This window comes from Ochotona curzoniae, unplaced genomic scaffold (genome assembly GCF_017591425.1).
Source record: "Ochotona curzoniae isolate NIBS_2020 unplaced genomic scaffold, NIBS_Ocur_1.0 contig_2321, whole genome shotgun sequence".
NCBI lineage: Eukaryota > Metazoa > Chordata > Mammalia > Lagomorpha > Ochotonidae > Ochotona > Ochotona curzoniae.
In genome coordinates this window covers 15,202,741-15,222,878 of record NW_024465421.1, presented here as the reverse complement: position 1 = coordinate 15,222,878, position 20,138 = coordinate 15,202,741, and the positions used below count along the sequence as shown (strand labels likewise).

Here is a 20,138-nt window from a genome sequence, read left to right as displayed (position 1 = left end):
TCAAGAATGGGACTCCTCGTAGAAACCACACAAGAAGGAGCCAGACAACTTCCCAGGACTGTGACTGTGATGGAGAAGAGGACTGGGGAGCCAAGGGAACTTGCCTAAGGACACCCAGGAAAGTGGCAGCAGAGCTGGCATCAGGATCGGAGTTGAAGGTCAGTTAGTTAACGACTGCCCTCTACCTGCCAGGTGTCTTACCCTGGTCCAGGGTAGGAACTGCCAAAAAGCTTTCCAGCAGTTTTAGAAAGTTATAGTTACAGTTTTACAAAGTGCTCTGGTAGGGCTGGCTGGTGGTGTACAGGCGAATCCTCTGTCTGTGGCATTAGCATCCCCTACGGGGTAGGTTCATGTCCAAGCTGCTCCACTTCTGATTCAGTTCCCTACTGATGGCTTGGGAAGGCAGTGTGGAATGGCTCAATTCCTTGGGCCTCTGCACCCACATGCAAGATGTAGGAAAAGCTCCTGGTTCCTGGCTACAGATGGGCCCAGCTCTGGCTTTGGGGAGTAACTAGTCGATAGAAAATATTTGTCTCTCAGTAACTCTTTCAAAATAAAATAAGTAAATCTTAAAACCCAGTTTTGCTCGGAAAGCAGCCACAGCAAACCAGCAAAGTCACAGGCTTGGTTTGGCTGCAACCAAACTTCATTTACAGAAGTGGGTAAAGAACTGGCTTCAGCCACAGCACTGGAGTTTGGTGGCCTTTGGTCCAAGGTTGTACAAGTATGCAAATCAGCCCATTTCTGAACAGCTGACTTTAGTCCTTGTTGCTACTATCATTTAAAATTTTTTTTTTAGCTATTTAGATTTATTTGAAAGGCACAGGGACATGGAGAGGGACCTCTTCCATCTGCTAGTTCGCTCCTCCCATGTTTGCAATGGTCAGGGCTGGACCAGCTCCAAGTCAACAGCCCAGACATGTCTGGGTCATGTCAGGATGCAAGGACCCAAGCATCTGAGCCATCACTGTTGCCTCCCAGGATGTGCATCTGTGGGATGCTGGGGCAGATGCAAAAGTGAACCTCAATCCCAGGCACTCCCACCTGGGATGCAGGTGTCTCAGGAGGGAGCCTGCCTTCCGCACCACAGCGTCTGTGCCCTTCCATGCTGCTACTAGCCTGAATTTGAGTCTAGCCCTGCTCGCAGCAGACTAGGAACCACAGGAAGAAAGTCACCTCTGAGCATGCACACTTGGCAGGGCCCGCCTCTGTGTCAGGCCTCCAGTTACCCCCACCTTGCCTCAGGGACAAGGGGACTATTACTCCCATTTCACAGGTGAGGACACTGAACAGAGAAGAGATACGTTTTGAATCCATATCTGATGACTCTGAAACCTATTTGCTTTCCCCACTGCGTCCCTCCAGGGTTGAGCTCGTGGAAACTGGAAGCCCCTGATAATAAACACCCTTTGTTATTCTTAGCATCCCACCTTCTTTCTCTGCTTTATGAGCCATGGGACCCCTCTCTTGGGGTGAAGGGGTCAGCCTGACTTTACAGGAGCCCTGAAAGGAGCCAGATTACTTGGGTTCAAACCCCCCTCAGATACTTTCTAGCTGTGTATGCTTTAGGGCAAGCTACCCAATCATAGGGAGGCCTCAACTTCTTCATCCTTAAAACGGGTATATATATATAACATACACATGCTTGGAAACATCAGTTTGCACTCCACAAAGATGAACATGTTTGTACATCAATTAAAGAAATATTATCTCTGTACAAGGAAATCAATCAAATAGGAACAAACTTGGAACAATTGGGAACCAATGGTTGGCAGGCACAATGATTATGTGAGGACAACAGAACTATGAGTGACATTTAGAAATAGATTTTGCATTTCCTATAAAATGTACTTGATAATTAGCAAAATGCAAATCTATCTATGTTGATTAAAAAGTAGGCTGTTAGTGCCTACTGTTCCTCGCCCCTGAGGTTGGCTCCCACGTGCTAAGTCTTCACGTTCTGGGGGCAGAGAGCCGGCCCCTGCCCCAGGCTGGCCTCTCCTCTCTGCCTTCGTGTCTCTGACCACGGCTGCATCTTTGGAAAGGGCACATTGCTATATTTATCATGCTCCTTTGTGGAGCTCTGTGAACAAGAACTCCAAGTTCCTTACAGGCAGCCGTGGCTTGATGCTACATGTTGGGCGATGCTGCTGACCTTTGTCTACTGTGAAAGACTGCACTGCGAGTGCCCGATGTTGCCTCCCTCTCTGCTTGCCTGTCTTTCTGAGTCCATGATGTTCCCGGGAGGCTGGGGTTGGAATACCAATGATGCCTCCCAGCCTTCTGAGAGGAGCTTCCTCACTCCTAAGGCCATGGCCCAACAGCTCTGGGCTACTTGCTGGCAAGGATGGGGATCTTTGAGTCTGGCCTTACACAAAACAGAGGGCTCTTTTCCTCTGGTATAGGCCAAACATCGCCCCCTGCAGTCCTCTCACTGTGTGGCATATCTTTTCCACGTATGTAGTGGACAGCCAAAGGCCACCCAAGTTCACACGCTCACCAATGTGGACTGGAGGGGATCCCTGGGCAGCTTTCAACCCACCACTGAGACAGAAGACTTCCCTGTAGCAACTGCTCATGTGGGGACCCCGAGGAAGGCAAATGTCAGGATGAAGCCTGCTGTGCATGCTGCGTCCATGCATGCTGGGACCAGAAAAGCTGCAAGCTCTAGTGGACAAAACCCAGTCCAGAGTTGAAAACACTCAGAACAGAACACTTCTCTAACCCTGAAAATCCCCTGCCCTCACTGGGTGGCCACAGGAAAGGAAGCTGGCTGCTCTGTGCCTCAGTTTCCTGCCCTGCATCAGTTCTAGCAAAGCCAACTCCCACTGAAGAGCTGGCATGCAGAGCCAATGGAGCCTGGCAGTGCTCCAGCTGCCCCAGCAGGGACCTGGCTAATGGGCTTGATTCTGGGTCTACAGTCGGGTGGGATACTACGCTTTTCACAAGCTCCCCGGTGTTGCTGATGCCAGAGTCTGTGGACCAGGCTTTGCGAGGCCAGGCTGGAAGACTGGAAGTTTCACCGTGCAGGCAGCACATGTCCCTGGGGGCATCCCAGCTCTGTGCCAGAGTGGTGGGTAGCATGCTTGGGCCGAGTTATAAGTCTTGCCCTGGGCCAGGGTGTCTGCGCTCCCTTCCCTCCTTGTCAGGGGTTGGAGAAGCAGCACATCCTGTCCACACGGTGGCTCTGGTGGCCTCTGAGTCATTTGCTTAGCTCTTCCGCAGGGTTCTCCCTGTGTAGCCAGAATCAAGATACGGTGAAAGAGGAGTGGAGGGAAGAAATCCACAGCACCCCTCCCCTCAGCTTCCATGAAGAGATGGAGGGATAGAAGCGAACTGCCATATGGGCTAAGACCTGGGGGCTGAGACATCCTCGGGCTCACGGGAAGTAGATGAGCAGTTGTGCCCTCCTGCCTCTGTTCACTCCAGCACTGCAAATTGCTAGGCTGCACAGAGACAGCTGTGACGGTAATAACATTTCTACCTGTGCTACTCCTTCAAGTTCACGGAGTGCTGTGGTTTCCAAACCTGGCTATTCATCAGAATATCCCACAAGGTAATACACTAAAACAATAACCTCCTGGACCTTAGTAGAGATCAGTGGTTCTCAACCAGCAGTGAGCTGGCCCCCAGAGGATACTTGCTGGGATCTAGAACAATCCTGGTTGTCACAACTGGAGGAGGAGGAAGGTGGCGGAGGGGTGCTACTGGCATGTGCTAAGCAGAGCCAGGGCTACTGTTAAGCTTCTTCTCATGCACAGTGTTCTCCTTTCAACAGGGAACATAGCAGTTGCAACAGTCAGATTGCTCAAGCTGAGAAACTCAGCCCTTAACATTTGACTTTACACCCAGAAATATGTGACAAATATTTCAAGGGATTCTGGTTGACAGTAGCATAGAAAGTTGCTGTGGGAACAGATACCCTGAGATCTATGATCTTGAACAAGGTTTTTTTGACTTCTCCATGCCTTGATTTCCCTATTCCTAAATGCGATAATAATAATAATACTTGTGTGATAAAGTGGTTGTAGGGTTCATGAATCAATATAGTTAGAACAGCCCTGGAGCAGAGTAAGCATGGAAGCGATGTTGGCCATGGCTGAGGCGTTGTCATTATTATCAACAGCCGGCAGGGTCAGGCACCATGGGGGAAGCTCAGCTGCAGGTTTGTCCTGATAACTACAGAGGCTCCCTGGCTAGGTGTGGCTGCAGGCCTGGCACGGCAGGTGGGCTCACCTGGAAGCGATGGAAGTCCTGGGGCTTGAAGTCGTTGGGAGAGCAGCCGCACCAGTCCACGATGTGCTTGTACTGGCACTTGCAGCCCAGCTTGCGGTTCCAGTTGGTGATGCGCAGGTTGTTGTCCACCATGGTGTCACAGTGGGGGCTGTTCTCCAGGACTGTGTGGAAGAAGGACTGGAGGGGAGAGAGGGGGGACAGGGCTGAGTAGGAGAGTCCTTCCTGGGGACAACCAGGGGTGCATGGACTCTCTTAAGAAAGTCACAGGTTCCTTCTGCCTGCAGATACACTCAGCTCAGTTTGGTCCATCCAGGTACAGATGGATGCTCTGGCTGGAGTGGCTTAATTCTACTTAGAAGTCTGCAGCTCTGAGTGCTTCCCTAAATTATCTTTGCCCAACATACAGACTCTGATTTCAAAACCTCTCTTATCATCCATATCGTCATTTCTCTGCTCAGCAGTGGCGGAGATGCCCACAGGTACATCAACACATGAGAACTAAAGGAAAACACTGGGGAACCGGGGGCGATTTTGCAGAAAACTTTAGGACAAGAGGATCCTTGCTTTGCCAGACCTGGAACCAAAGGCCCCAGGTCTGAGACAGTGTGAAAATAAAGGCTGATAATCTGGAATTTACCGCTCTCCCGCCCAAGAAAGAGTCTAAAAGCTGGGTGAATCTAGGTGTCCTTTTGCCTTAGCCACCAACACAACGGGACAACACAGGGAAGATGTGAGCAAGGCTGTTTGCTGTCCACGGTGCTGAAACAGGCCACCTTCTATCTTCCTACTCCAAGGACATTTGGCTGCCCTCTCAACGCAGACACACAGGAAAGGGAGACAAAATGGTCTATTTTAACACTGCTTTACAACAGCCTTAGCTCTCTGGGGAATATATTTCTCCTGCTCTCTTCCCAAGAGAAGTTGTTGAGGAATATGTATCTTTGTTACAAATGTGTGGGCACAGCCTTCATATTTCTCCTAATTCAGACCTTTGGAGGTGGATGAGGAGGAACGTGGGGAAAGGCAGACAGAGGTAGGGTGCAGCAGAGACTTGGGGCAAGGTGAAGAAGCAGGGTGGAGGCAGGAGTCTAGCACAGACTTGTGTGCTGGATTAGGGGAAGAGAACAGACTGCATGAGTAGATTTGGCCACCATTAATTTCATGAGAAGTTTGATGAAATCAACCAAATTCCCACATTATCTCCTCTAAATGAGTGGGTGGGAAGAATCGAGCTCCACCCTCTGCTCCCTACTGGTTTCCCCGCAAGCCAAATGACATGCATTTGAACCCAGATTTAAGCTTGACTTGTCTACAAGCCCACAGAGGCACATATTCTCCATCAGGCAGCGGGGAAAGCACCCAATTATCAACAGCCCAGTGTCTTTTCATAATGATGCCAAAATTCCCTGCAAGATAATGGATGAGGAGGTTATCAGAATTGAGAGAAAAGGTGATTTTCACTGAAATAGGATTAAAGGCTGATTACTTAACATGTGTGCAGAATAGTAAAACCTAGCCCAGTGATGACAAGTGCAGCTTCCTTCTAGAGTGATGCGGTCAGTGCTGCCCAGAGCTTGGAACTGTGCCAGACACTGCTGAGTGTCGTGGGTATCCTGAGATGAGATGCCTGGTCCTGCATGGTCTGTAGAAACGCGCGGCGTGTGTGGCCCACAGTGGGAGGCCACACATGAGGAATGTCATAGGCTCTGTGGCACCGGAGCCAGGCATGGAATCGTATGGGGTTGCAAAGGAGGATAAAAGCAAGCTAGAGGTCAGGGAGGTGAATCTAGAAGCTCTCTGTCTAGCAGTAACAAGGGAGCCACAGCCTGTCAGTGTATCCCTGGCCACTTCCTTGTGAGGCAGAGGCTGTTCCACAGTAGCCTGGAATTTTGTACAGAAGAGCTTCCCACCCCAAGGTCTGGAGCTTGCCAAGTGTTTCCAGTGGGGAAGTCCTGAACTCTGAGCATCTGACTGCAGTGGCCATCCAAGCCATTGGTGCAGGCCTGGAGGCTGGGGCATCCTCTGAGGGCGGGCTATCTCTAAATGCTCTTTTTTAGTAGGAAATGGCCAGAACAGGATTCCAGATGGCAAAAGGGATTCTTGGGCTTGAAAAACATGTCAAGGGTCTGGTGCAGTGGTATAGCATACTAGTCCTCTAACTGTAAGTGCTGGCATGGAATGTCAGTACTGATTCATTTCCCAGTTGCTCCACTTCTCATCCAGTTTTCTGCTTATGATCTAGGACAACAGCTGAGGCTGGCTCCATGTGGGAAACCTGGAAGAAGCTCCCAGGTCCTGACTTTGTATTCGCTCAGTCTGGCCATTGTGATCACGTGGAGGTTGAGCCAGAGGAGGGACGACTCTATTTCTCTCTGTAAAATCTGCTTTTCAAATAAAAGGGGGAAAATGTGGCTATTCCACGGTGGATGACAGTGAAGGGTATCAAAAATTGATATGGGAGTGTTCTGAGAGGATGAGCACAGCTGTCCAGGTCATATACTGCACAACTCTAGGAGCACCACTGACCTGTAGATATCAGAATTTTGTGATTTTTTTTTACAACTGTTTTAAGGAAGATGGCAATAAAGTGTTCTATTGTAACAAATCAGCATGTTAAATGATTTTGTATCCAACATGGGGCCAACTGCTTTGAGCTGGGGAAGGGTTGCTGTTTCTGTGTGTGGGTTGTTGCTGGAAGCATCCACCATCTCCGTACAGAGGGGTTCAGGGAGAGGCCAGAGATCTTTCTAGGGATGCAGGGCTTGGCTGCTAAGGCAGGTTTCCACCTCCACCTGGACGTTCAGAGGTCAAAGTGTAATATCATCTCCCTGGCTCTTTCGGGGGATTTTTCCAGGATACTCACTTCAGCTGGGAGCAGGGTGTAAGAGTAGAACTGTTTCATCTTGGTCACCAGATCATCTGTGGAGAATGTCACATACTCCACAAACTTCCGGTTCAGGAGGAACCAGTCAGAGCCGCCGTCCACCGCGATACCCTCTGGGATCCGCCGATCCCCCAGGCGCCACATGTGTGCGTCACATTCCAGGAAGAGCCGGTCCAGGCCTTGTTTCCGGATGAACCTAGATGAGACAAACGGCCCTTAGCCCAAAAGTACCTGAAGGGAGAGGACTTCATCCTGAGTGGAAAGAGAATGACAGCTTTTTCTGCTTGCCAGTGACTGCTCCAGGTGCTCTGTGTGCAATTTCTCTCTTGTGCCTCGCTAGCGGGTGGGTGTCACCATTACCCCATTCTACAGAGAAGGTCACCAAGGCATGGACAGCTTCAGGGACTTACCTAGCACAATGTTGACCAACCTGTTATACCTGCTTCATTCCTAGAGCTTTTTAAAAAATACTATAATTTGAAAGGCATAGGGAGAATGAGAGGGTCATTTAAACTTTGGCTTCATTCTTCAAATGACTGCCACAGCCAGAGCTGGGCTAGGCAGGAGCCAGGAGTTCTTATCAGAGAACTCCTGATGACTTTTCCATGTCCCGGATGTCTTGGCAGTTGTTAAATGTAGCTCATGAGTCCCTAACTTAGAACAGAGCTCCACATGCATGCTGTAAAATATATAAGGTGGGGATTTTGTGGTGACATAGCATGCTAATCCTCTGCCTATAGCATTGACATCCCATTGGCCACCAATGTGAATCCTGGATGCTCCATTTCCAATCTGCTTGATCACTGCTTGGGAAAGCAACAGAGGGTGGCCCAAAGCCTTGGACCCCTGCATCCACATGGGAGAGTCCTGGCTCCTAGCTTGAGATCAGCTCAGTTCTGGCTACTAGGACCATTTGGGGCATAAAACAGCAGATGAAGATCTCTCTGTGTCTCCATCTCTCTCTAAATTCTGTAATTCTGATTTCCAAGTAAAAGAAATCTTTCAAAATCACATAAAAAATTTAAAAGCTAATAGAATTTACAAAATACGTCAAACCCCATCAAATGCCAAAGTTACTAGATACTTGTAGTTTTGATTCACACATTGTAATACTAGAAAATCATCAAATGTGTGATAACTTATGTGTATGCTGAAGTATTAAATAACAAGATGCCATGGAAAGTCTAATAACTGCTATGGTTTTGAAGAAACATAAATGGTATTTAGAGCTATCTGCAGCAGCTATAACGCAAAATGAAAATAAAGCCATAATTTCCTTCCCTTCCAAGGTCATGGACCTCTTGAGTTCTTCCCATGATCCCAGATTAATAATTCAGGCTTCAGCAAGCATCAATATGATCATTCCATCTTGGGTTTGGCCAGGCAAAGGTCGCCCTGCTGCATCGTATTTTGTAGCTGCCTACATGAAAGCTGTTGAGGTTATACGGATGGTGAAGTAGGTGTGTTGGGAAGCTGAACTAGAACCAAGTGTTCTGGTATGAACTGTCAGGTTCACTTGCAGTAAGCATTCACTGCACACTGACTGGGGGTCAGGTACTGTGCTGGTCTTGAGCGGGAGTCCAAGAGAAGAAGGTTTATGATGCTAAGGTGCTAGTTATCCAGTCGGGAGCTTAGAGCCTGGTGGTCTCCCAATCCAGCACTCTCTCTGCTCTCCAGCCTGTTGATTCTTATGTTTGTTCAGGATCTTGGATTTGGTAAACCCTTATCAACTCTCTTCTATTGACGTTTCTCTGTAACAACGCCATAACCTCCCTGCCTCATCTACCCATCACCATGCACTGCCTTCAGCTGGAGGCTTGTGGACATGCCTGGAAGGACACACCCCTTCCTCCCACCTCCTACTTTGTCTAATGAGCTCCAAAGTATCAATCACATTGCATTTCCAAAGAGGCCCAGTGACATAGTCTAGTGGCTACATTCTGCCTTGGGAGTAGGATCCCATATGAGCACTGCTTTGTGTCCCAGCTGCTCCACTTCCCAACCAGTTCCCTGATTGTGGCCTGGGAAAGCAATAGAGGATGGCTCAAAGCAGCCACTTGGGAGACACTCCTGGCTCCTGGCTTTGGTTAGCTCAGCTCCAGCCATCGCCACCACTTAGGAAATAAACCAGTGGATGGAAGATCTTTAGCTTGCGCTTTTGCTGGTACTGCCAGGAAGGAAGGGTTGTCATAAGACTTCTGTTGGGAGAATAAAAGCCTAGCATAAAAGCAGCTGGCAGCCATTCTGTCACCATGAGTTCAGAGAGGTTGTCTGATAAAGCAACACAGAGGGAAGAGAGATGAAAGGATACAGTGCAATGTGTTGATGGATTTGCCCGGGATCCTGCATTCCCCCATGCTGGATCCACTCATACTTAGGGGTTTAAGGCATTTTAAGATGGCAGTCATGACTTGCAAGTGAAAAAGTCCTAGAGTTTAATTTCATCATTACCAGGATGGGTGGGGGTTCCTGGCCTTCATACACAGTCCCTGGATGCCACCTATGCCACCAGGCCAGTCTGCTTAGAGTTCTAGAACTCTCTGTGTCTTTGGGACAGATGTGTCATTTTAGTACTCAGTCCTTACTTCAGCTGACCTTGGCTTCCTCCTCTTTGCCTCCCTTAACTGTTCCCAGAGCAATACCAGGCTGCTGCTCTGTAAAAGTCAGCAGTGACCATGACAATCAGGGGTGCAGAAGCTGGACATGGCCTCACTCTGCTGTCACACTGAATCCCTTCTACAGGGCCTCCCACCAACTCACTGTCACCCTCTCAAGGGGATTATCTGAAATCTCATTATTATACCCACATTCCCAGTGCCTTCCGCATGAGCAGTGGACTTGCCTGTGGACATTGGTTACTCACTGCAGATAATAATGTAATATATTGAAGTCTTAACAAAACTGCTGATGGTTACAAAGACAGTGACAGTAATGACGCTGGCGAATCAACATAATTAGGCTGAAATTTGCTTTTCAACTCAAAATGGTGCTGCTTTACTTGCCAACAGCCGGGAGAGTTTGAAACACAAAGAAGGGTCCACTCTGAGTTAAATGGCAATGCCGGGCAAGGTCTGGGTTATAAAGTTAAGTCCTTCTTGAGGTCAGACAACCAGAGGAAGTGTATGAAGAGGGCTGAGTATAACATGTTGTAATCCACTCTGTCACACTCCCCCAGGAAGAGGGTTTGGAGCAGGAATTACATTACAGAGGGACCCATGGGAGCCCAGAGAAGACTGACAATTTTTCTAAGGATACACAGATGACACACTCAAGGGTAGATCCAACTAGAGGACCCAGCTGTCAAAGTTCCTGGCCTTATTCTTTGCCTGTTGCATCTTCTCAAATGTGTAACATACAGCAAGGCTGTGTTTATTCAGGGATTTGTTCCTTGAAGGTTTATCATGATAGTCACAACATTACCACTCGAACCTAACTCAGCTTTAACAGGTCACTAAAGCAAACCCCTGAATTTAGGAAAATAAAATCTATTCTGACCCTGGCTGGTGATGAATAGCAATGGTGTCCAGCCAGTGCACTTCTTCATGGTGAAAGACTTTATCTTTTAAATAATTTATTTTAAAAAATACATGAAAAATAAACTATCTAGGAGAGAAGAAAAGACCAGGTGAGAGGATAAGCAGAAATTCTTCTTCCCCTTGACCATCTTTTTAATTTTGTGTTCCATTATAGGGATAATGGCATTGTCTTGCAATTTTAATGTGATGCCCCAGACCATAATATCCAAATACAATATTTATGCAGTCATCTCCAAAATGAAATATTCATGGTGTTGGAAGATTGGTTGCTGTATTTACTGCAGTCAAAACTGATAAGTTGCAAATGTATGCCTTGGTTAATTTTGAATAGAGATGATACATTCCCCAGTTTGGGGGGGGGCATAGGACCTACTGGGGACTTAGGTTTGATCTGGGAGAAGGCAGCGGGGAACCTCTCTGGGTGCCGACCAGGAGGAAAAGAATCGTTTTTACCAGTAGAGGTTTTACTTTTTTCCTGCCCTGTGTGTGCATCATAAATTGAAAGATGAAATGCAAAGGCAAGGGAAGTCAGTAAAGACACACCTGGATGTATCTCTTCATAAATGCTGGCTCACTCACCAAGAAAGGCTGCCTGGGTCTGTCACCCGAGGGGTGCTACACAGATCTGAAGGATTGGGTCTGATACACAGAAGGTGGTCAGTGATGTTCTTCTTGCTCTGCGTGTGGTCACCTTGGGGCAAATGAGTCGTAAGTCGTACCCTAAAGAATAGTTAGTGGGTTGATTTAGGTACCAACCCTGCCTCTGCTTTCACTGTGAGGTTATGAGTTGTGGGGCTGCCTTAAACTCTCCAAATGACAGTTTCCTCTTCTCAAAGAGGAGCTCCATGACACCTGTCCTGACCCTCTTCAACATCTGTTGTCAACGTACTGGCTGCTTCCCAAAGGCCTTTGTGAAGCGCTAAGTAAGGGCTGTTCACTCAAGCAATAAGCTGACCCAACTATCAATTCCCTCTTACACAATAACAGCATTGTTCTCCTACCCCTGGCTCCAGCAATCCTCTCTCATCGTTTATTCTTCTTCATAGCACTTGAGTTTTCTCAAATATATAAGCCAATCATTTAGCGTCTTGTCTACTCATTCATCAAAGCAAGCTCCAAGATGGCATAGATTCTTGTCTTTTTTTAAAAATCAAGGTGAATTTCAACATTGCCATCTTTATAGATGACAGCAGGATCTTCTTTTAAAGATGTATTTATTTTTTGTGTGTGGCGGGGGAAGGAAAGACAAAGAAAAAGATCTTCCATCTACTGATTTACTCTGAAATGGCCTCAATGGATGGAGCTGAGCTTATCCAAAGTCAGGAGCCAGGAGCTTCTTCCAGATCTCCCACATGAGTTCAGGATCCCAACTGGCTAAAATCTTCATCTTGCATGGGCCAGGATCCCATATGGGTGCCAGTTTGTATCCCAGCTGCTCTACTTCCCAACCAGCTCCCTGCTTGTGGCCTGGGAAAGCAGTGGAGGATGGCCCAAAGCCTGAGAGGGAGACACAGGAAGAAGCTCCAGACTTCTGGCTTCAGATCAGCTCAGCTCTAGACATTGCAGCCACTTGGGAAGTGAACCAGAGGATGGAAGATCTTTTTCTCAGTAAATATGACTTTCCAATAAAATAAATATATCTTAAAGAAAAAAATAAGGTATATCTTATTTTGTTTTCACTATTGAAACTGCATTCCTTCACAGAAGACTTGGAACAGAAATAAATGCCAAAAATTATACACTACTGTTCGGGGATGACACCACAAATGTATTTTTCTTTGACTCTTTTGTCTAATCCCTAAATCTAAATAAACATGGGATTTTGAAAATCTAAATAAAAGGAAAGTTACAAGAGGACCTGAAACTACAGGCTGAGGTCAAGGGTGCGGGGGTGTGTGTGTGTGTGGTTTGGCATGAGTGCTGGCACAAACCTAAGCTTTATTTTGTCGTGGCTGCCATGATTGGGTTAAACAAAGTGAGCATGCAAACAGTGATAAACGTGCTGGTTGAGTTTAAGGAAAGCAGAAGGAAAAAGCAATCTGCTTTCTCTATTGGAGATGGGATATTAATTATCTCCTCCCATCCGTCATGGTATTGTGAGTCAGCCAGGGGCAGAGTCCCTTCCTGCATAAGCAGGTTGGCACGAAAGGGCCTCCCAAGAACAGATTTGCCTGGGAATGGTTTCTGGCCAGGTTCTGGATGGGTTTGCCAACTTATGGTTAAACAGTTGCCTGTTTACACATCAAGGGAGGTTTGAGGATTAATTCAATGTCAAACAAGGGAGCGGCTGATGCAGCTCAGATGCTGTTTTGGCTCCCAGTGAGGGAGTGGCTGCCCCTAGCGGGTTTAATCCAGACGAGAGAAACTTCTTTATGCTACTTTGACCTAATCCGTCCTTGCTGCCTCCCTGCCTAGACTACTTACGTTTACAAGAACAGTTGTTTCTCACAGGTGCACAAGCTGTTTATTGATGTGTTAATAATCATTTGTATATCATCATCAAGATCCTTCTTTTTCCACCAACATCCTCATCACAGTCACCACCATCATCACCATCACTTTCAACCGCATATGCACAATGAGATACTCTGAGGGCTGGTCCCTATGTTGCTTTTATTATCACTACTTCCATTTCACAGGTGATGAAATTGCTTCATAGACAACTGATACCTTATGCCCAAGGTCACACACCCAGCGGGTTCTCAGAAGGAGGTGCGATCCTGACACTGTAGCCCCATGGCCTGAGTTCAAATGTGCTCTGCTAGGTGCTCAATGCAGCATCCATAGCAGAGTCCCTCTTAGATATTTCCTGATGCCAATTTTAAATAACTTTGATTTCTTCAGCTTAGTCTTACTGTATGTATGTTATCCATAAACTCACGAGCTTCAGGGGGTAATTTCTAGACACTTTTATTGACACATGGAAGATCACTGCCTAAGGTTCACTGAACGCCCATTTACCAATGGACCAGAAAGAGCATCCCATGTTGCTGGTGGCTCATGGACACACTTTTGGGAATTCCAATTCCAGGAGTCAGGGGAACGACCTATTCTAACAGCTGAGAGAAAAATTGATTATTTGAAGGCACCAGACACTTGTTCTTTGATCAGTGTAATTCTCTCAAGTGCTGTCACTAACCACAAGGTGACAGAAGAGCATGAGCCTTAAACTCAAACCAAGCCATGGTCCAGTTCCAGCTCTACTGTCCCACACATCCCTGAACAAGTAAAAGCAACTCCCCAACTCTTGGTCATATTCATCTCTAAAGTGGGAACACACCTGTCAAATGCAGTTGAACTTGAATGCTATGGATGCTCAGGACAGTGCCTTCTCATGGCCAATGAGGATAAGCAATCTCCTTCACCCCAAACTCCGATCTGTCACTACCTAGTCAGTGTAAATGGGGAAACTGAGACATGACCAGTTGAAGCCATCTGTTGCAGCTCCCTCACTGTAGCATGGCTGAGCTGACACCTGACACAGGTGGCTGGACTCTAGCATCTATGCTCTCAGGACACACCCTTTCCAAGGCTGACCCCTGAGGGTCTTGCTTAACCCTGAAAAAAAATAATAACTGAAGCAGGACAGGAAATGTCCCAATAGAAATCCGATTTTGGCAGAGGAAATGGCTGTTCCTTCACGCCGAGACTTGAGGAGGCTGCAGAGATTTGAAAAACTTCTTTGACACTCCATGAGTGGAGACCAGGAGCTCCAGGGGCTATTTCCAAAGATCCAATTATTCAAGGTTGGGACTAGGCTGCAGGGCAACTGTTTCTGCTAGCCTTGCTTCTGTTCTCTGCTTGTGCTGCTATGTCTTTTAATATAGTTGGGTGACTTAATTTTTTGGAGGAAAGCAAGGAGAAACGGTGAACGCAACACTCTCCCTTATTTAATTACAGGAACAGTGAGGACCAATTTGGCAGTGATTAAAATCCTAGTTTGCCTTTATGCTATCTTTTCACAGCGGGAGCTGGAAGTCCAAATTGGCTGTGGATGAGGACAGAAGGTCAACATTTCCATTAGGAATCACGTGGAATTAAAATCCCAGGCACCCTGTGGTCTATTTTGTATCTCTCTACTTACGTACTTCCCTCCCCGGTCCCTGCCTTTCAAGCTCTCTCTGCTTTTGACACCTTCCCTTTTGTCAGGGCCGCATCTACTCTTGACTCATGAAACATCAGAGAGAGAGACGTTTTGGAGATCATCTCGTTTAACCTTCTTGTTGAGAAAATGAAGTTATGAGAAGCCACAGAAATAGCCAGTGTTTTAGGAGAGAGCAAACCTGGAGCACAAAGAGGCTTTGTCATACAGGAACCGAGCTCGGGTTCTGGACTCACTCACATGGGGTCCAGCCCTGCCCCAGTTGTGCTAGCTCAAGCAGGTTACCTCACCTCTTTGATGCTCCATCCCTTTATAGGTGAAATGAGGCTGATAATGTGCCAAAGTCAGTACCTGGCTCAGAAGACTAAGTCAACGCTTAGGATTGGAGATCTCAAGGAACCTGGGCTTGATGTTGACCTGTGAGTTGATTGATTCAACCAGACCTGAAGGTCAGTTCCAATAACTCATCATTAAGCCAGTTTGAATCGGCTTTCTGTCATTTTCCATCAAAGTAAGGGAATCAGAAGAAGCCAGGCTGAGCTGTGTGTGCTTGAGACAGATAGGTAGCGGGTGAGGTAGCAAAGAGTGCATCGCAGATGATGGTAGATTTGGCTCATTTTGCTATTAAATTAATGCTAAATGAATTGCCTTTAATTCATATAAATGAGAGAATCCCAGCTGGGGACTCATACACAAGTGTTGGAAGTTGTGAGCTCTTCGGTGCAGAGAGCTCTAGGTTTCGAGGTTGTGGAAGGAGGTACAAGCAGCATCTTTTTGACCTGAGCCTTTTCCCAGTGCACCTGCTGATTACTGATGCCCACGGATGACACGGGATGGACTCCCATGCCAAGAGACACACTCAGCCCGACCCACCATTGACAAGGGGAGTTCAAAACATCCGTGGAAAATAGAATTGAAGGGTACGTTTATTTGGGAGCAAAACATTTTGAGATCCATGCATGTGAGGGACCTTCCAAGAATTCATGCAAAACTGTTCTGCATCACAATAAACATACTTTTGCCTCTGCTCTTCCATGAACGTTCGACAGTGCCCTTAGATTCCTTCCTCCCTCTAGCAGCATTCCAGTCCTTCACATAGCACGGCAATGACACTGGCATCCTCGTCACCCTCACAGGCACTTACCGTGCCACATGACCGCCTCCCTCATGGTACTACTTTGTTTTCACAAATCACGTCCTGGGAGGGCTATCTGGAGGGAAACATGGGTTTTTATTCTCTCCCTGTGGGGCAGAGAATGCCAATACTACACAACATATCACCCCCATGGGATCATGTCCTGTCCCACCTCATTCCGATGGCTTTAGGACCAGGAAGACTTGAGTTCAGATGCTGTTAAACAGCTGTGTGACCTTGGAAAAATCATTTGGTTCCTGGAAGCCTCCCTTTGATTTCCAAACAAATTAAGGATAATATCCCTCCTGTTGAATTCAGTGGCTGTGGCAATGGCACTGACACCTGTAGAGGAATGTTGGATATTCCACACTCAGGGCTCTGCCTGCGTGCCAGGCCACTCTGGTCTGTTACTCTGATTTATACAACATCTTCAAGTCTGGGTGTCTCCTTTTAAAAAAAGGGAGGCTGGCCGTGAGAGGGACAGTGAGCAGCTACACAGTCAGCCGGATGAAATCAAAACGAACATCCAGGAAAAACGATACAACCTGAGGGTTCTGGGCGACTTCTTGAACATGTAGTTTATGGTCAGCTTTTGTCCCCATCCCCTGCTGTGAGCGACGGGGGGGGGGGGGTAAAGTGAGTCACAGGAGCAGAAACAATGACACCTGTGCCAACAGCAGCAGGAAAGACCTCAGGCAAAGAGTTCCAACTGAAGTGCCACTGAGAGGGTGGTCGGGAGGGGAACGGGTGAGAATCATGGCAATTATCATGACATTCACAGACTTTACAATTCTTCAAGACTAGATGGCAAGGTTTTCACGGGAAACACTGCTGTTATTTTAAATGGGGCTATCAATGTTCAAACAAATCACGTGAATTAACACAAAACCAAATCATCCTATGAGGCTGGAACTCAGATCCCACCTACAGGGGGCACTCAAGACTATATTGCTTGGATAATTAGGCTCATTTAGTAGCATATTCTTTAACTCCATGGTATTGTAAATTTTTAAAATTTTACTTCTGTTGTTGATTTGGTTTTACGGCTTCTCATTTAAGGGAATGTATAGTTACTATGTAAGAGACTATCATATCCAGATGTGAAGATACAATTCAGTATGCATTTCTATTTCCAAATTAAAGATGGACTCCCAATGAAACTGTTAAATATATCTTGACAATAGGAGGCTGGTCTATCCGCCATTGTCTGTACCCGCAATGTCAAGATACACTTAAATAGCACAATGATGGATTTATGACTGCTTATGAACGACAATACTATTGTAATAATACAAAGGAAATTGGGGTGGTAGGCAGGGAGTTTGGGGAGGAGGTAAGAGAAATCCCAGAGCCTATGGAACTGTATCATAAAATTAAAAAGAAGCTATATCTTAGTGGTGTTTTTGTTTGCTGCTGTCTTTTGCATGTTTCTCTGCCCATGTGTTCTTGAGCAGGAAGTGGGGCAGGGGTTGGGGGGGAGGGACACAGCACTGGGCATCTGACTCCTGGGTTTGAATTCAGGCTGGCGCGAGGACCATATACTGCCCACACCAGGATGTGGTTTTGTTTGCACCAGAACAGTGCCTGGTACCCAGTAAACACTTGCTAAGGAGCTGGCTCACGGAGTGAATGACCTAGGGTTGTCCACTGCACTGTAAGCCTCAGACTTCTCACCAATTAAGTGGGAATAGGCAGCTATACTCCTCAAAGGGTTAGAGAAGAGACTAATTAAAGTGCCCGGGGATGAAAGTTGCAGGCGCTTGTGATATGAGAAACATCCACTGGTCCACAGCAGACAAAGGGGACCACTTGGACCACCTTCCCACATGGATATGGTCAAATGCCACCCTCTCCTCCCACCCTCTACCTTCCTCTAATGGCATCAAGCCTGTTAAGAAGGAGCCTTCCCTCCCTCCCGGAACGATCATGCACATTTTCCATGTTTGCACAGAGCTAGGGGGTGACATGGTGCTACCTTGCATTGTCCCGGCCGTGTGACTTCAAGAAATTCATATCTCGGTAGCGGGAGAGAAACGCCACCAGCTGGTCATTGGTCCTGTGGAAACAAACCAAGAAGAAAGTCAGGGTGTCTAGAGACCACACAGATGTTGAGTCCTTGCTCCCTTCTTAGTCATGGGAGCCAGGTTGTGCCCTTGGTGTCTTTCTGCTTGAATCGCCTTTCCTGATCGCCATACACAGGCTGCAATGGCCTCTCTTTTTTCTGTGTTGCAATTGCTGGCCACATTCAAAGGGGCTGCTTGCAGATTCTTTTCTCACACGCACTCCTCGACAAGGGCCAGTCCTGGGAGCAAGTGAGGCATCTTGCATGTGTTGGAGTCTCCAGTGGCCCGCCATGAGCTTGGCAAACAGGAGCAACCCCAGGTCTTTGCACGTGCTGTTCCCGGGGGAAAATTTTGCCCCTATTTTCCTATCCTTGGCTTGTTCTTGTCACCCACATCTCTTTTCAGAAGTCACCTTATCAGAGAGGCTTTTTCTGGTCACTAAAATTAAACTAGCACTTGCCTCTCCCTTGCCCCATCATCCCTAACAGCAGACTGCGTCCTGATTTTCTCTTAGCATCTAAAAGCACTGAACATACTTCTGCTAACATGCAAAGTTCTTCGACAGAAGCTAGCCAGATGGGTTCATGACTGCCACGCAGTAGGAGCTGCATTCGTGTTTGTTATGTTTGAAGGAAAGACAGTGAAGTCTGAACTGACTCCTTCAAATATACTCTGAGCAGTGAATTCATCAGCGAGGGCCTGAACCGAGGCCTCAGTAACCACGGGCCACGATGGAGAGAGTGTTAAAAATATATGAAGTGCAATACAAGCGGATGACATCGTTCCCTGTGTTGTTAGCCCAAATTTATCGCCATCAATCTCGGCGCTAGCCATGTAGTCACAGTTAATCAGCTTGTGCACACAGCTGTGACAGTATTTTAAAAGGCACGCACACGGGTCTCCATCTGCCAGAAACACAATCGCCTCTTCTGCTGAATAAACCCAAACAGGTAAACTGCACCTAAAGGAGCAGCCCCTCTGTCACCAGGCTTCCTGGCTCAGGGACTTTCATTTCAGGAGGAAAGGGTTAACCGCTGCCTCCAATGGGAAGAATCTGTGCCAGAGTCTTGAGAAAAAAGACTACACCTGGGATCTGGAAGCCACAAGTTCTGAGGCCAGACTTCAGCCCCACTGCTAAGGGTGAGTCATCTAGCCACCAAGAACGGTGGTCTGGCTACTGAGAATTAAACACAGAGCACACAGTAGGCGCACTGGGTCTCTCTCTAGAATGGATAGCTGGATGGATTGAAAAGGCACACACTGGGTACACACACACACACACACACACACACACACACACACACACACACACTGCCGGCTTCTTTCTCTTTCCCAGTCCTCTTTCCTTTCTTTGCTGGCTGCGATTCTGCAGTCTCGCCACCCGGGGTCCCTGAGCCCTCATTGGATGACTCATGTTGACCAACGGGCCGCAGAGCCATGGGGGGATGCTGTCGTGGAAAGCTGTGCGGCCAAAGCTCTATCCTGTTCTGGAAATAAACACTGGCAGTGGGCGATGCCAGAAAAATCCCCGGCTGTCTGCAGGGAGGTAAGTCTGGGTGCCCGCACAGAGCCGGGTCTTGCTGACATGCACAGAGCTGATGCCACATGTCCACAAGGTGTGGTGCGTACCCGGGGCCACACAGCCAGGTACCTAGAGCTCCTGGGGCCCCGGTTTACTGGAGCCACAGGTAAACTCCATCAACATGCCCAGAAAGTCCCAGCTCCTTCCAAGTCACAAAGGGGTCCAGTGCACCCCATGCCGAATGCTGTAGCGGCTCCTAGCAGCCCCCTCCGCACTCTGCCGACAGTTCATTATCTTCATGCTGATGAATACGGGACAAGTTAACTACTGAATGGGTCCCGGGTAGTAGGAATAATGAAGAGGGTCCTCAGTGGGAGGATTGAAGGGGTCAGGGCCGGGGCTTTGGGCCCCCCCTCTCAGGCCTCCCAGGCTCAGGCGCTGCTGCTCCATTTGGCAACCCCAGAAAGCGCTTTTCAGCCCCGTGAGCTGGGGCCATTTTCACATTTATCGCTTCACCGAGTCCCCATCTGACGGCGATGAATAGGCATTTAGCGAATTTACTTAGCGATGCTTCCACATGAAATCGTCTCAAAAGATGACATTTTGGGGGAGGGAGGGAAGAAGGGGAGGGCAGATGCTGTTTCCAGGCTGGGAGCTCGT

General features: G+C 47.7%; 1 protein-coding gene across 1 annotated transcript in view; it reads right to left on the bottom strand.

Annotated features, from left to right (window-relative positions):
- XYLT1 (xylosyltransferase 1) overlaps positions 1–20,138 on the bottom strand; it is a 257,904-nt gene that overhangs the window by 21,326 nt on the left and 216,440 nt on the right. The window contains exons 6-8 of the mRNA XM_040973266.1: positions 17,869–17,949; positions 7,100–7,316; positions 4,237–4,413 (exon numbers count right to left, since the gene is read on the bottom strand). Coding sequence (XP_040829200.1) covers positions 4,237–4,413; positions 7,100–7,316; positions 17,869–17,949 — 475 coding nt within the window. The remainder of the gene's footprint in view (positions 1–4,236; positions 4,414–7,099; positions 7,317–17,868; positions 17,950–20,138) is intronic.